The sequence below is a fragment of the Urocitellus parryii genome, chromosome 10, assembly GCF_045843805.1.
Source record: "Urocitellus parryii isolate mUroPar1 chromosome 10, mUroPar1.hap1, whole genome shotgun sequence".
NCBI lineage: Eukaryota > Metazoa > Chordata > Mammalia > Rodentia > Sciuridae > Urocitellus > Urocitellus parryii.
The window spans coordinates 143,409,689-143,426,520 of NC_135540.1; the positions used below are offsets into that span (position 1 = coordinate 143,409,689).

At 62.4% G+C, this 16,832-nt stretch overlaps 2 protein-coding genes across 2 annotated transcripts in view; one reads left to right on the forward strand and one right to left on the reverse strand.

The window, feature by feature from the left end:
• The window catches only part of Poln (DNA polymerase nu), a 123,652-nt gene extending 120,716 nt beyond the window's left edge, over nucleotides 1-2,936 (forward strand). The window contains exons 17-19 of the mRNA XM_077803143.1: nucleotides 603-670; nucleotides 1,420-1,481; nucleotides 2,859-2,936. Coding sequence (XP_077659269.1) covers nucleotides 603-670; nucleotides 1,420-1,481; nucleotides 2,859-2,936 — 208 coding nt within the window. The remainder of the gene's footprint in view (nucleotides 1-602; nucleotides 671-1,419; nucleotides 1,482-2,858) is intronic.
• Nucleotides 2,937-9,116: 6,180 nt separating this feature from the next.
• On the reverse strand, nucleotides 9,117-12,584 carry Nat8l (N-acetyltransferase 8 like). The gene is made up of 3 exons (XM_026380401.2): nucleotides 12,218-12,584; nucleotides 10,832-10,996; nucleotides 9,117-9,484 (listed from the first exon to the last, which is right to left on the reverse strand). The coding sequence occupies exons 1-3, from the start codon at nucleotides 12,582-12,584 to the stop codon at nucleotides 9,117-9,119; spliced, it is 900 nt and encodes a 299-aa protein (XP_026236186.1).
• Between the last annotated feature and the right edge of the window lie 4,248 nt (nucleotides 12,585-16,832).

The following is a 16,832-nucleotide window of genomic DNA, read 5'->3' on the forward strand; positions in this document are numbered from 1 at the left end:
GTGGAGCTGAGAGGCACCCAGGCTGTCCAGGAATCTCCACACAGGCGCTGTCACCAGGCAAGTGCATGTGCAGCCCTGGCCAGGCCACCCCAGATGCCCCCTGTCATTGTAATGGGGGGACTTGGAAAGATTTTTAAATTTTGCGCGTTGAATTTTGATGTATTTTGTTGGATATTTATTTGTTTGACTTCAGAAACAAAATTTTAAAAGATTGCCCCATCCCATTGCTGAGGGTCTTCACTGCTCACAGCAGGCCCCATATCTGTCCTTTTAACCCACGACAGGGCCTCCACCCCCAGCCCAGAGAAGACTTTCTCCATCTGGGCCAGTCCTCAGCCAGGGGCTGGACAGCTCAGCAGGGTCACTTGTATGGAGCCTTCTCCCTCTCTTCCAGCACCTTCTCCCAGCTCCCGGAAGCTGTTCTGGTGACTGTAAAGTGACCCCAGGCAACAGTGCCCAGGGTGGGTCCTCTCCACTTCGCCACAGGGCAACCTCTTTGGGGGAATATAGTGCCAGACAACCTTCCCTAAATCCTGGAGAATGAGCCCATGTCCCCACAAGGCAGTGTCTAGGCTACCCAGGTAACTGTTGCCCCCTTCCAGGTTGGTTGCCCAAATTCACGATGAGCTGCTGTTTGAAGTGGAAGACACACAGGTCCCTGAGTTCGCAGGTAAACCTGGGAGAGCAAGAGGTGCTTCCTCTCACACAGTTAAAGAGACCTGCCATTCTCTTGAAACCTGTCCTCTGTCTGACCTTCCATGGACCCTTTCCCTAGCAGGAAGGGGCCCAGCTTGGAGTGGCACCCTGTAAAAGCCCAGGTGGGCATCCAGTGCTGTAGTGGAGCTTCCAGAGCATTCCACAGACACCAAGGCTGGGCCTCCACCTGCCTGGCGGGGACGGTCTGGATGGCTGGTGGCCCAGGCCCTGAGGCTAGTCACAATGCCAGCACCACAAAGCTGCCCTCACAGGTGTGGTGGTCACTTAAGACTTCACCCAAAAGCAGCAGAGATCATGGTCTGTGCCCAGGCTGCTCTGGCTGGGCAGAGTGACCAGCTGGTGCCTCTTCTCAGTCCCAGAGCCATGGCCAAAGCTGGAGTCGGGAGCACGGCACCTGGCCAGCCTGATTGGGAGGGTGGAGGTCAGTGCAGAGCAGTGTTTTAGGCTGGAGGGCAGGACTGAGGGGCTTCATGCTGTATCCTGGGCCATGAACCAGCCACAGCAGCCATGTGGGGATCAAGGCCCCTAGACCAGCCAGTTGGGGTGACCCTGTGGATGCAGGAAACAATTAGGGAGTTGGGGAGGGGGTGCTGGGCGGGACTCAGCCTGAGCTTCCTGTCTGTGACTCTGGAGCCCCTGAGGTGAGGAGCTTGGCTAGGGCTCACCTGGGCAGGCTCAAATGGCTCTGCATTCCTGTTCTAGCTCTTGTCAGGGGAACCATGGAGTCCTTGCAACAGATTCAGGACCCGGAGCTGCAACTGCAGGTGAGAAGGGCACACCCCTGCCCAGCCTCCCCACTGTGTCCCTCACTGTCAAGAATCAGCCCAGAGTGGAAGGGGGAGTGCCAGACTGCTACCATGGCACAGGAAGGCAAGGACAGAGGACCGGCCCCTTGCCCTGCATGCCAGGACTGCTGCCAAGAAGCCCCCTTCCCTGCTGGGTGGTTGGCTGTTGCCTGGTGAGAGGCCAGGATGAGGGTCTGCTGCTCCCCCCAGCCTGGGACTCTCCACCACCCCTGTGTCCAAACCTCTTGCCTGAGGCTCATACTTACTGGGGGTATAAATGCTGGGGCCCCCACCTACCCCAGGCATGTCCCTAGAATATGCCCAAATCTAGTATCAGCCTGCTTCTGCTTGGGCACCACTTGGAGGCAATTCTGGGTCCTCACCAGGAAAAGACTGCAGTGCAGGCTCCCCAAGAGTGATGGGGACAATTGAAGGAGGAGTAATGAGGACATGGGGGCAGGGTCCCAAGTCTGCACAGAGTTCCCAAGTAAGGTCAGAGACACATTCCTGTCACTAGTGAGGATCCAGCCCAGTGGAACGGGCTGTAGAGGGGCTTACCAGACCTCCTCCCAGAGCAGCCTCTGCTCTGCTGGCAGGCAGCCCCCTGGGGGACCCTCCTGGGGAACCTCCCCCTCCCATAGGATGTGCCACTGCACCTTCAGAGCTCAGGGACTCACCAAGGCCTCCCCTCTCCCCACTCTTCAGAGGAGAGGGCACCCAGAAGCAGCCCAGGTACTTTGCCCAGCCGGAAGGGAACGTATGCCCTCTAGTAGATCCACAGAAGCCTGTGTCTGGGCAGGCAGAGGAGTGGGGCTACCAGACAATGGAAGCCGGGAAATCCCCACCCTGGCTTCCAGAAGGAGCCCTTCTAGAGCACCAAGCTGTGGGGGACCACTGGGGCTACAGCTGGTAGCTATGGTAGGGCCTTGGGCAAGAGAGTCCACACAGAATCAGGGCCACCCATGAAGAGTCTGCTGTCCCCCTGGCTCCTACCCAACTGGGTGATTTCTGGGGGTGATGGGCACAGATTGCCCCAGGACACACCTCGCCCACCCTAGGGCACCTTGCCTGGAGGCCCTCCCTACAGGCTGGGATGCAGGCTGCACCAAGGACTTAGGGGACATCTCTGTCAAAGCCAAGGCGTCACCATGGGCAGGGGACTGTGTGTGGTATGGACCTGTTACTGGGAAGACGAGTGTGCATGTGCACAGGTATGTGCGTGTGTGCACAGCTGGGTGCTGCCATGGCTGTGTCCGGTTGTGTCCCAGGATGTGTGGGCCCCTCCATTCTGCTTATGGACCTGGGAGGCGTCTAGCTAGCCCAGGCCCAGAGCTCACTTCTGATTGCCACCCACAGGTGCCCCTAAAGGTGAGCCTGAGCGCCGGCCGTTCCTGGGGACACCTGGTTCCACTGCAGGAGGCCCTGGACTCTTAGCTCAGCCTGAGTCACACGGAGTCTCCCAGCAACAGTCTGGCTGCCCAGGTCGCTAGGCACCTCCTCGGCCTGTGCATTTTTCCCCTTCATTTTGTCTGTAGCCCCGGGCAACAGGAGGAGGAGGGAACTGGTCTCCACCAGCCCATTGTGTGGCCTTTCCCAAGGTCACCAGCGAGTACTTTGAGCTCCTGGATGAATACAGGCCCATTAACCCTTTGGGGCTGGGATGGCTGGGATGTCCCCTGGAGTAAACACTTTGTGTGAAGCTTATCTTCCTGGTCTGAGTGAGTTCTTCCCATAGCTAGGAAAGGCCATGTCCACAGCCAGAGGCAGGGCTGAGGCCCCAAACTGGGGCGGCCTGGACACAGCCCAACCCTGTTGGTTGTCCACTCAGGCCCTGTGGTGCCTGCTCCAGATGCAGGATGCAAGCCAGTGGGCACTAGCACAAGGAGACAGCCTGTGGGGACAGCACCTGAGGCTCTGGACAAAAGGCCCGGCTTCCACCCACACCTCTGGGCCCACAGCCGGCAGTGCAGCTGGATGTCCCCAGAGTGTTACCTGAGCCCTGGCAGAGATGGGGGCAGCCCCTGACCCTGGTTTTGCCCTCCTGGGAAGGAATGTGCAGGGTCGGATTCCTCTTGACTCCCATGCCAGGACAGGGAGCTGGGCATGGCAGGGCCAGGGAAGAGGAGAGGAGGAAACCCCATGAAAAGTTGCCTCAGAGATCTGTTTTGGGGACCCTCCAGGTTACAGGGTCTCTCTGCCAACAGGGTGGCATCCTGTGCTAGGGTCTGACTGAGCATAGGTCTGTGTCCACCCACTATCCCTGGTGCCCCTCCATACCCTGCTCTTTACCCCTGGTCCCCAGTGCTGCCTGCAGCCCCCTGGGGCCCCTCCTCACACCCTGTGACATCTCCCTCCCTTATAGACACTAGGGCTCCACCTCCCCACTTTGACGGCCTTGGCGCCCACCCTCCTGATCCAGATCTCACTGTCCCTCAGAGGTGCTGGGTGAGCAAGAGGGCAAGCAGGCAGGGCCCAGGCCTATGGTGGCACTACCCACGGGCTGCCAGGGACACTGGGACTGAGAAGAATCCAGGACAAGGAGGCCTCACCTGTTGGGGGCTACCGACTCAGGAGAAGGGCCAAGACCCTAAGGGTATGCAGATCCCAGCCCAGGGCCCAGAGCCAGAAGACAGCAGCAGGGCCCCATGGCTTGTGGTTCCCCAGGGTGGGAGGGGAGGGGGCGCAAAGCCGCCTCTCAGCTGAGGCAAGTGTTTGATGGGTTGGAGGCTACTGCTTGGAAGGCCACCCCACCCAAAGCCCAGCTGTCACCTCTCTACACCTCCCATGCTCAGGGGTAATGTTCAGGGCCTGCTTCCAGGCCGGGTCAGCTGGCAGCGGCAGCCCAGCCGTGGGGGAGGGAGTCCAGCAGCACGGAGTCCAGTATCGCCAGCCTCGGAGCCACCTCACAAAAGCACAGAGCCAGGTTCCTTCAACTCTGGTTTTATTGAAAAACAGCAGCATTGGGGGCCGAGCAGGCGGGGACACACACCCACTCAGGCCCCCAGCCTGTCTCCTTGGGAACTTGGCTTGTTGCCTGGCCCTGTGGCTGTTTGGCACTTCCTGGGTCTCAGGACACCTCCGCCCCATGTGGGCTCACAGTACAGCTTCAGGAACAACCACAACAGTAGACCTGCACCTGGACCAGGCCCAGCCAGTGTCCTGTCCCAGGGTCTCCAAGTCCTCTGCCCTACCCTCAGCAGGGAGGGAGGTGGCCAGAGAAGCGGGGTCATGAGAGGCTCACCAGCCCACAGGGCTGTGCTACATTCACATGGATCTGGGCCTAGAGGAGTGGGAACAGCAAGGGACGACCACAGGACCCTGCTTCTCACCACAAGCAACCTCCCAGAGCAGGAAGGAGGCTCTTCCCACCGGTGCCCTCTCCACTGCTACACATGTGCACAATCATTCATACGCACACGTGTGCACACACTTACAAGGACATGCCCAGGCACACACTCATAGACATGAATGTGCGCACATGCACACAGACATGTTCACAGACACACACGCAACATGAAGATGTTCACACATACACATGCACACCTGCAGGTGCCCATGTGGACACACATGCTCATGTGCACATGTACACATGTGCTCACACATGCACACCTGCTCAGAGATGCTCCTGAACACACATGCTCCCATATATACAATACACATGTACCCATACACTCCTGTGTGTGCTTGCACACACACACTCACGCACATGCTCACACATACATAAGCGCGCATGCACAAAGACAGGAATGCACGTTTACATACACAGGTACACTCCTTTAAAATGGCTAATTATTGCTGTGTTGTTTTTTTTTAAATACATCCAACAATGGTATGTCAGGGCTCATCCTCACCCAGGCCAGGGTAGCTCTGTGGACATGTCACCACTGGGAGCAGAGATGGCAGCGTCAAGGAACAGTGCGCTCCAGGGTCTGCTCCACACCTGGCCTCAGGTCATCCCTGACATTTTTGTCCCAGGAGTCACCTGTAAGAACATGGCCCGAGACCAGAACTGACCCCCAGGAGCCACCTCCAACAGACACAGCAAGTCAGCAGGGAGCAGACAAGGGTCAGCAACAGGGCCCACGGCGGCCAGAGGCAGTGGCTCCCCAGGCACCAACAGGAAGGAGCCCACACAGTCCACTGCCTGGCTGGGCAGCCTCCTTCAGTCCTAAAGAAGTCCTATGCCCTAGCAACGCCCAGAAACCCACACTCCCAGGACCCTGGCCCCAGACACAGCCTTGTGATCCAGTCCCATGGATTCGGGAACTTGGGGCCACTGAGGAGAGGCAGGCAGGGCAGGGGCAGTGTGCCCCCCCTTGGGCTAGAGACGACCCTATGGCTCAGAGAGCGTCCTAGGCACCTGGCAGACTGCCCATGAAGCTCACCTCGGGGTGTCCCCAGCCCTATCCCTTCTAAGGCCTGTGGACTCATGTTGCCTTGCCTGAGGAAGGATACCAGGGGCTGCCCCAGGACCTTATAGCTTCAGACTTGCTGTCCACAAGACCTCCCAGCCAGAACCCTCTCCCAGAGCCAGCCGTCTACCCTCTCAGACCAGGCTGGCCCTATTCCTCAGCTTCTCCAGTCAGAGGTAGTATCACAGCTGCTGCTGTGCCCAGGGTGGTGCAGCAGAAACCCAAACTGGGCATGGGGGGAGGGGGAACAGGAGGGTAGGCCACGATGGCTGCAAAGGCTCCAGCCCTCACACTCAGAGCCCCCATGTGCTGAGGCACATGTGGGTGAAATGATTGCCTGGTCACCCACCTTAGGGGCTATCTGTCTGCACAGATGTGTGCCTGGGCAGAGGGAGCTGCTGCACACCATAGGTTTGTCTAATGCTGATGTCCTGGAACATTCTACTTCTATCTTTCACCCTCCCTACTCCAAACCAGTCTTCCAAACACACAACAGAAATCCCAAGTATCCAGACCCTGAGCACAGGGCCTTCCTGTGGGAATGGCCAAAGGCATGTTAGCCTTCCCCCAGGCCTTTCCAGGCCAGGAACATGGGTGCCAGCCACCTAAGGTGGGCAAGGCCTCGGGGAGGAGGACAGCAGGCCAGCAAACTCAGGGGAGCCACACTGGACACATGGCAGCCAGGCCCAGGAGGGCCTCCACAGAGGTAGAAGATACATCAGAATCTCTACAAACATATAAAATTCATGTCAGTGCACATTGGCGGAGCAGTCACTGCTCAGGCTGGAGGGATAAGGCAGGTGGGGAGAGGCCCAGCCTGCAGCCTGGAGGGGCAGGAAACCTGCCCACAGCCTTCCAGACCTGCGGAGCTGCGGTGGCCTGATGGGGGGCTCTGTCCCAGGTGCAGCCTGAGCCTGCCCTCCTCCTGCTGCATCTCTCCCAAGTCCTGGCAGCAACACAGGGCAGCACAGAACAGGCAAGAGCCAGGAAAGCGTCCCTGCACCCACTGGGCAGTGCAGCCAGGAAGACGTTCCCTCAGCGAGCCTGGGGCCACCAGGTGAGGAGGACACATCCCTCCCCCAGGACCCTCTGGAGTGGGGGAGGGCTGTGAGCTCACTCAACTCACCACCAAGGAGACACTGGCTGCCCCAGTCCCCAGGCTCTGCCCTGGCCTGGGAGAGCCCCAGCACCCCCATCCCGGGCCCTGACCCCAAAGACTGCAGGCTCCCAAGGCACAGGACAGGAGAAGCAGGCGGAGCTGCCCACCAACCACATACTGACTCCACCGCGCCCTGCCTCCTGTGCCCCAGGTCTCAGACCAGCCGGCAGCCCCAAACGCCCCCCTAAGACCAGCCCAAGACCAGCCCCAGCAACCAGACCAAACAGAAAGAGGAAAAGGCACGACTGTTTGTTTTCCATTTTGCTAAAACACTTTACGTCTGTCTGTATAATCCAGGTTAACAAAATCTGAGAGCTGCAAGAAAATAGGGGCCAATTTCTGTACAGTCTACAAAACTCCCATCCCCGAGTGGGGACCGGGCGCCACCAGGGAGGAATGTACAGGGGAGATCGGGGTCTGTACAGTGTTCTGCAAATGCCTCAATTGCTAACAGGACAAAAGGCCCCTCGGGACGTCCATCCATCCATTTCTAAGAACATGGCCTTGGGACCTAGCTCTGCGGCCTGCCCCACTGCCACTCCTCCTCCCCCTCCAACCCCATAGAGGTCTGAGTGGGCCTTTATACCCCTCTCATCACCAGAGCCTGGTCCAGGCTGCCACAGGGGCACTTCCAGTAACCACCTTTCTCCCCCATCCCAGGCCATCCCCACTGGGCCAGTCCCCAAATGGAACCTCACCCGGCCCCAGGACCCACCGCTCCTCGTGCAGCGCCCAGCTCCTCCTCCTGAGGCTGAGGGGCTCACCCTGCCCCTCAATCCTGCATGCCAGGGCTGGAGGGGCGGCCTGGACCCTCCTCACCACCAGGAATGGTCTTTAGGGGGAAATCACATTAAATTAGAGTCTCCCTCCAAATTTCAAACCGTGGAAGCCTCCATCGACCCGGCCACCCACCCCCATCCAAGGGGGCCAGAAATAGTGCATGTGCTAGCACCACACGGACGTGTGTCTGAAGGTACAAGCTACCGTTTGTCCCAAGAATTAAAGTCATGCAGAGTGCTATTCTGTCTAAGTAACTTATTAGAAAACGGGTTGGTTTCAGGCTGGGAGAAGCTGTGGCTGGGTATTGCCGGCAGCAGCCTGGGCTATAAGATTCACAGGGCAGACCCTGGTGGACAGCTGAGGCAGGAGGGCCTCAGGCAGCTGGGAGAGGCCACCTGATCTAGCAGGCGCTGGGGGAGAGGTGTCCCCCCACCAACCCCTGCCACACTGTGCAGTGGGTTGCTACAGGAACCACGCCTGGTGCCCGCCAAGTCAGCCAAGCCAGGGAGAGGGGCACATGGATCAACGGGAGTGAGACTGAGATGATGTCAAAGCAAAGCAGGGTGGATGGAGCAGGATGGTGGGGGCAGTCCAGGCCCACCAGAGAGCAGGCAGGGTGGGCAGAGGACAGGCCCCCCTGGAGGCAAGCTCAGACCAGGACAAGGGTGCTCACCAGCTTCGGTCCTGGGGTCCAGTCTGGGCAGGGCAGCAGGGCAGGGGGCTGTGGCATGCGGCATGCTGCGGCCAGGCCACGTCCTCAGCATGCACAGAGCAAAGCAGGGCCGCATTCAGCTCTGCCTCCTATGGGGCAGCGGGCCAGCCGGCCCAGCAGACCACACTCCAGGGACTGGCAGCTGAGCCATAGCTTGGTTAGGGGCCAGGAGGCTGCTCCTTGGGGGGCTTTGCTGCAGAGGTTCTGTGCTTGGTGGGCAAGGCCAGGCCTTCCCTGACGGAGGCAGGCTAGGCAGCTGGGTGGACAGTCTAGGTGGTCCACGATGCCACTCTTCAAGGAGTGGCAAGTCACCCTGACAGGCTGGGGAGGGCAAGGGGCCATGGCTGCAGATAACCCACCCCACCAAAGTGTCACGGATGAGCAACAGCCCCAAGGCCCCCAGAACCAGCCAGATAACTACGAGACGCTGAGAAAGGAAAACCCAACACAGATGCCAAGGTGAGCGTCTGAAAGCAGGGCCGCACCAGGCGGCGGGCAGCGGGCACAGGTGGACAGGGTGAACGGGGTGGCGGGCGGGTGGGCGGTTGCGGTCACTCCTCGCGCAGCTGCAGGCGGTAGCGGTGGTAGCGGACCTGGAAGAAGAGGCGCTCGGCCAGCGAGAGGGTCATGCCAGGCAGCACGTAGTGGTCACTTGCACCCATGTGTCTGAAGCCCAGCGACTCATAGAGCTTGTGGGCAGCCACCTTGACGGCTGTGGTGCCCAACACCACCGCGGAGTAGTTGTGCAACACTGCGAACTCGAGCACCTTCCGGCCCAGCGCCTTGGCGATGCCCTTGCCACGGAAGCGCGAGTCCACAGACATCCGCAGCAGCTCCACTGTGTTGTCCTCCTCGTGGGCCCGTGCAGCCACAATGCCCACCACGTTGCCATCCAGAACGGCCACCCAGAAGCAGGAGCCTGCAGAGGACAAGATGGTCAGGGATACTCCAAGGAAGGCTGGGGAGGACTCAAGGGTGCCAAGCCAGGGAGACTCAGCACCTGTGGCCCATCTCCCAGCTCTTCTGGACCCAAGGGGCAGCACAGTGCTGGACAAGCAGGTGCAGCTGTCTCCTCCAGACGCCCTCGGTCAGGCCCAGCCGGCCTGCTCTCTGCGGCCTGACCTGATGCTGCAGCCCAGACACACTCAGCTCTTAAGACCGGGCTGCCCTAGCGAGGGTGGCGGTCGGAGGCCCAAGTCCCTCCCCTGGGATCAAGACCTAGGCAGACTCAGCCAAGCAGGCCCCTGCTCCCAGACCTAATGGCCTCAGATGACTGTGGCCAGGCTTCAGGAGTAGCTGGCCCGCTCATCTCTGCCCCCAGCCTGCACATCAGCAGCAACCACAGCTACCCCCGTGCCCCTCCCTGAACCCCTCCTGCTGGTGCCCCCTTCCCTCCATGCAGGGCCAGGTGAGGGCTCCACACAGAGAACTGGTGCTATGGGAAAGAGTCAGGAGACTGGCAGGGGCCATGGCCAGGTGGGCAGGGCCAGGATGGGGCAACTCAGCCCACGCCAGCAACAGCAGCAGTTGGCACTATCGGAGTGGACTGCCACTGCCCAGCACTGACCCAGCTCCTGCTGGTCAGTGCCCCTCTCCTCAGCCCAGAGACACCCTAGCACCTGGGAGGTGTGCAGGCCCCAAAGGGCCAAAGGCTTCTTTCCTCTGGCTCCCAGGACCCAGCCTGCCTCAGGGCCAGCCTGGGAGAAGAGTAGCCCCATGTCTCTCTAGACTGGACTCCCAGTCCCTCCCACCACAGAAGGCCACAGTGGCTTGAACAAGACCCTCCTGTTCACTAAGTGGCCCCCAAACCACGCCATAAATGGAGGCCAAGGCTAAGGCCAGGATCCCTGCCCTGGTCCTCTGTTCCCTGGAGTATCCTTTGCTACAGGATGTCCAGGTGTCCTTTCTCCCTGCCACATGGGTTCCCTCCACCCAGGGCCCCTGCACTCCAGGCCAGCACAGGGTCCAGCAAGGTAGGACAGCCAGGATCTTGCCCCCCACCAAGCAGGTGCCAGCTAGAGCAGCAGAGTCAGGCTACCCTGGCCCAGAGTCAGCTCAAGCCACCCAGGGGGAGGGCTCAGCTCTGCTTCTCACAGTCCACTGGAACCCCCACCACTGGCAAGGCCTCAGTCACTCAGCAGTCTCAGGTCAACAGGAACCCCCAGCCCAGGCCCATCTGTGCCTGGCCCTGGCCCGCAGATGCTGGGGGTAAGGGCAGCTCTGCCAGAAGGAGGGGCCAAGGGCAGCTGCAGACCACAGGACTCACCAGGTGGCTTCATGTAGTACTGTTCGATGTCGGCCATGTCTGTGTGCAGCGCACACTCCAGGTAGGCCAGGATCACCTTGCGGCTGTAGTAATAGCGCAGGGCCAGCAGCCCAGCAGGCACCAGGCACGTCAGCATCAGCGAGCGGGTCACAGCAAAGCAGAGTGCTGCAGGCAAGGGGCACAGTTGAACTGGCAGGTGCAGGGCAGGCCTGGTCATGGGGTGAGCTACACAAACAAGGGCCTGCAACACCCAGCCCTGCCACCTTGGTAAACCAGCACTTCTAAGGACACACAAGTTAGGGAGATCTCCCCGCAGCAGCGGTCAGTCTGTGCCCCTTACTACTCTTCCCTAGTTTCAAAATTTCTGCCACAAAAATAAACTACCTCTGAAATCTGAGACAAGCGGGGCAGGCTGCCCTGAATGGCTGGGGGCAGCCTAGGGCTGGGTCCCCTGGATGCCAGTGCCTACCTCCCCAGCTGCCAAGGGGCTCTGCCCACCCTTCCCCACTGGATCTAGCCTGGTGCAAAACCAAGAGGCTGCCAGGAGCCTACCGGGGAGCAGCCCACAGGGCCTGTAGGCCATCCTACAGCTGGAGAGTCGGGGTGGCAGGGTTCCCTCCTTTGGGGACCTCCAGGCCTACAAGGACAGGGGCAGGAGAGATTTATGCCACTTGCAGCGCAATTCGGGCTGTGGAGGAGTGAGTCTCCTCTACTGTATGACCTTGGGAGAATCGCCTCAGCTCCTTGTCGGCAGAATGGGAGGGCAACCCTGCCCTGGCGGGGCTTCAAAAATGCGCGGGCCGTCCTCCGAGAGTGGCCCAGGTGCACAGTCCACCCGACGCCCCGCGGAGATGGCCGTCGTCCCTGGTACATGAGCACTGGGAGCCGCCGAGGCAGCCTCCCCCGCCCGCCGATTATATATAGTTCCCGCGCCAGGCGCCGGCCGGCCGCAGCACCGCACTAGCTGCCCCGTCACGCCGCCCGCAACCGCCACCGGGAGCCCGGGAGGCGACCCGCAGGGAGACCCGCAGGGAGGGCGGCGAGGATGCAGGTGGGGGGCTCTGCCCTTGGCGACCGCAGCCCCCGCTCGGCGCGCTCTGGTTCCCGGCCCCGGCCCCGCCGCAGAGTGCGGGCGCGGGCGTGTGCGGGCTCCCTCCCTCCCCGGACGGCGGGGCCGGGGCGCGGGCGCAGCTCCGGCCAGGCCCCGCCCGGGCTCCGGGGCGGGGGTCTGCACAGGGGGCCGGGCGGGAGCGGAGGGAGGAGCCTCGGGCGACGGTCCCCCAGGGGCCCGCCGGGCTCGCTCGAGCCCGGGCCCCGCGCGAGACTGCGACATGCAGGAGGCGGCCGGCGACCCCGCGGTCCCCGCCGCCCGCGCCGCGCACTGACCGGCCAGCAGGGCGTAGAGCAGCTGCGTGCGCGGGTGCTGCCGCAGGCCGCGGAAGGCCGTGTTGGGGATGCGCTCCAGGATGCCGTCGTAGAAGATGCGGCGCGCCGCCTCCTGCTCGGCTGCGCGGAACTCGCGGATGCACACGCCGCGCCCCGCCGGCGGCCCCACGCCCTCGGGACCGCCGCGGGGCTGGGGGCCCGGCGCGGGTGGGGGCGCGGCGGCCGGCCCGGGCGCGGCGGGCAGCGGGGGCCACATGGCGCCGGCGGCGGCGAGCAGCGCGTCCTTCTTGGCCCCCGGCAGCGCCTCATGGTCCTCCGCGGCCACGATCTTCGTCTCGCAGACCATGTCGGGAGGCCCACAATGCATGCACCCGGCCAGGCGGGCTGCGCGGGGACGCGGCCGGCGGCGGGCACTGCCCGGGCCCAGGGCAAGGGCGCGGCGCCCTCGGACCCGCGGCGGCGGCGGCGGCGGCGGCGGCGGCGGCTCAGGGGCGCGGGGCGGAGGCGGCGGGCGGCCGGGGCGCGCGCAGGGAGCTGCGCCGCATTTTGGAGAAGTATTTATAATGCAGCGGCGCGGGTGCAGTCGCGGCGCCCGGGGTCCCGCAGGGTCCTAGCGTCCACTGCATTGGCTGCCGAGGGTCACCATGTGATCTCGGGGGTGGGAGCAGACACCGCCTCCGCGCCCGCCGGGTGGCACACTGGGGCGCTGCGCGGCGGGCGGCGGGACACGACGGCGCGGCCGGGCAGACTCGCGTAGGGCCCGGGGCGCGCGGCGGCAGCCGCCAGGGCTGGGGGTTCCGGGCTCGGGGGCGGTCGGGGCCCGGCGAGTGGCGAGCGAGTGACGGGAGCCTCCCGCCCCGCCCCCTGCGCTCCCGCAGCCGCCGCTCGGTGCGGACCGCGGTGACCGCAGCACCGCGTCCTCCTCCTCCACGGCCGCTGGGCGCAGTCACGGAAGCATCTCCATCCCTTTGTCTGAATGCGGTGACCGGCCGAGATCTCGGGAGGGGCGCCGCGGCTCCTACGGGCCGGCGCCCCGGAACCTGCGGCCGGGGCGTCACGGGCGGAGGGAGTGGGGGCGCAGCCCCAGCTTGCGAGATGCCCACGCCACCTGCAGCCCCGCCGAACCCGGCGCAGGCAGAACCCAACTCAGACACCCGATTCCCGCAGCGGACGCGGGGGTGCAGAGCCTTCGGGACCCCTCCCGACCCGGCCCCCCGCCCTCCGCGGCCCGCGCATGCGCCTCGTGGCACCGGTGCAGGTGCCGCGGGGGCTCTCCGCTCTAGGCCGCGTTCTCGTGGACCCGGGAGCAGGACCTGCAGACGCAGCAGGCTGGGCTCGGAGACCTGGTGTTCTAGTGGGGGAACGGGTAGTCGCAGGCCCAATGCTCAGCGCTCCCTGAACCCAGCCCTGTGCTGCTCTGCACCCTCCCCTATGTCACCCCTAAGGGCCATCCCAAGCAGAGTTCCCCACTCCCGCGGGTTGAGGATAGGCCTGGGACTTCAGGCCCAAGGATCCTCAGCCTGCGTTGCACTGTGGAGTTGGAGCCCCTAGCCGAGGTCCCCTTGGGGCCCGACCCTGGGTGGAACGTGGGAGTGGGAGAGAGGTTAATCTGCTCACTGGCCTGGGCCACCCGTGCAAGGACCCTGGTGTGGGGAGGACAACACCAAGCTGGGAAGGTACCCCCTGCACGTTTCCAAAACCCGAGGACTTGTCTGGGCCCGGCTGTGACCTTTCCAGAACAGGGCAAAGGAGTCACCGGAAATCTCTACCGTCTCACTCATCAACCCCTTTAGGGTTCCTGAGCACCTACCAAGGCCCCAGGCCAGCCACCGGGCCCCTCTGAGTGTCCTGGGGTTGGCCAGGTAGACTGCAGGAAGAGTGGGTCAGCCTGCAAGGGGTCAGCACTGTGGAAAGTGGGGGACTGCTGCTCCTGGAAGCATCAGAGGACTGGAGGAAGTGAAGATGGGCATTGGGGGAACACGCTTCTGGTGGGGGCCAAGAAAAGGGAGAGGCAAAGCCCTCTCCAGGAGCTGCTGGACAGGGCCCAGCTGAGGCTCCAGACTTGGGTATGAAGGGGCCCTGAGACCTTAGGTGACCTCAGAACAAAGTGGTCCAGTCTCCACCCTTCACCCCTGCACCCTTAGTCTGAGGCTACCCTGTTCTGCTGTCCATGAGAGGTCCAAGGACAGAGATGAGGCCTGCCTGGTGCCCTTGGTGGGTCTCTAGTTTTGTCATCTGCAAAAGGTCCCTCCCTCCAGCTGGCCTGACTGCACCCCCCAGCCCCTTCCCCAAGTCCCCTGTAACCATGTGACCCCGAAGCCACCCCCATAGGTCACTGTAATGCGCCACAACCAGCTAAGAGCAGGCCCCGTCCTGGCTGAGCTCCAGTTTCCTCCTCCAAGGCAGTGGGGGAAGCTGGTGCCTGTCCCCATTTCACAGAAGAGAAAACAGAGGCAGAAACCCAGACTCGTTGGCTCTGGCAGGGCCCTGCCGCTGTCCACTCCCCTGCCCTGTGCTTCCATAAGGACCCTCTCATCCAAGACTGCAGCCATGCCCACACCTGTGGGGAATTCACCTTCCCAGATCATCTGCAGCCTATTACGGCCTCAGAGCCAAGATAAGATGGGCAGGGGCAAAGAGTCAGAGACCCCAGGACAGACCACACCACCCGTCAAGTGGGCTCCCTCCACCTGTGCTCCTTTCAAGAGGCTGAGGTCAGGCCTTCGGCACCTTTGACTGAGCCTGTCTTTGGTCAAGGTCACCAGTGACCAGCGTTGCCAGGTCTTGTGGTGTGGCCTTGGAGCTTCCCCCTCAGCAGCAGGTAACACCCCAGCCCTCCCTTCTGCCCAGAGCCCTTGCCCTCCGTCTGGGATGCACCTCAGGCCTCTTCCTCTGCTCGGGAGTCATCCCATCTCCCAGGCCTCTCCACTTCTCTCCTCTGTCCACACTCGGCCACCCAGATCTCAGCCAGCCTATCTACTCCAACCTTCCCTCTCTGCACATGTACCAGTCTGGTGGCCTCCAGAGCTCAAGGCTTGCCCCCAGAGCTCAAGGCTTGCCCTTGCCTCCTCCCTCCCCACTCCAAACCCCATTGGCTCTATTTTCAAATACATCTGAGACCCAACAGCTTCTGATCCTGCCTGTGGCCACCTGCCCAGCCCCAGCCCCTCACAGGGCCATTCTGTCCTTGCAGAGGTCACTCTCTACCACAGCCAGAAGCACCCTGTTCAAACATACCTCATCTACTTGCTCAGAGCCCCGCAAGGCTCCAAGGTGGCTCCCCGCCCCTGCACCCCCTCCTTCCTCCTAACCACTGACCACCTCCTGCTCCAGCTCCCTGCCACCGGAGCCCCCTGCTGGCAGGACAGGAACATGCCCACAAGCCCCCTGGCCCTGTGCCCCAGCTGTTTGTCACACAGGGCATCTCCCCAGAGAGCACCCTGCAACACCCTCTTAGTCATCCCCGTCTCTTTTAGTGAGAGGTCAGTTTGTACCGGGGCTAATGGCTGCCCATAAAACAGGACACCCGTTAAGTCTGAATTTTGAATGAACATGGGAAATACATACACCAGAAGTGACGTCCTCATTCCGGTATTTGAGTTGATAAACCTGGCAACCCAGACGAGACACGCTGCACTCCCAGCCTCCCTTACACTAACTGAGGCCCACCAATGGCAGCACAGCCTTGCCCCCACAGCCTGGCAGGCACCGCACGGCCCAGGAAGGGGTGAAGGCCAGCAGAGGCCCAAGGCCTGCCACAGCCTCAGTACTGTCTCTCCCTGGCCTGCTGTAGGGCTTCCATGGACATCCATGTCTCCTCACCACGGTGTGCGCTCCTCCATGGGGCTGGTTACCTGAGGCCCTAGAGGCTGCAGGCCAGGTACCACCAGGCCCTTCCAGCACAGGTCAGCCGTCTGGTGGCCAGGGCAGGAGCACTGAGGAGGATCCAGGCGTCCATCCTCAGCAGAGGCACCTCAGCAGAGGCAGTAAAAACACCCGGGCAGGCCCAGAGGTGGGGCTGGTGGACCACAATCTCCTGCGCATGTGCCATGCTCCCGGAGTCAGCGGCACAGGCGGCAGTGCTGCACCCAGGCAGCAGTAGCCAGGGAACTGGAGCCCCAGACGGGCCAGCTACCCCACCTGGGATGAGTGGTGGCTACCTGGGCGTTCCCTACGATGCTCCGGAGTACCCACCACTGCCCAATCCGCCTCCCTCTCCCAGTAGCCCCAGGCTCTCAGGGAGCCCCCAACTCTAGCCACCCCACTCCCGGGCAGACAAGCCTTGGGGGGATCTGCCCTGGGGCATCTCCTCTGGGAACTCACGGAGGTCAGGCCAGTTTCCAATCCTCTGGCCTCTAAAAAGGGCAGGCTGGCCAGGCGGGCAGGACCCAGACAGGTACCAGATGCTTGTGGGTGTGGGTCCGTGAGTGTGGACAGATGTGCTGTCCACCTCTCAGCACTGGTGCTATGGGGACATGAACCAGAAGGGCCCCTCCCACCTGGAACATCTGGGGAAACCCAGGCCCAGAGAAGGGCCCAACCAGGGCTCCTGGGGGTGGCGCAGGGCTTGGGTGGCCAGAGCAGGAGACAGGACACGAGTGTGGGGGCAGGCGTT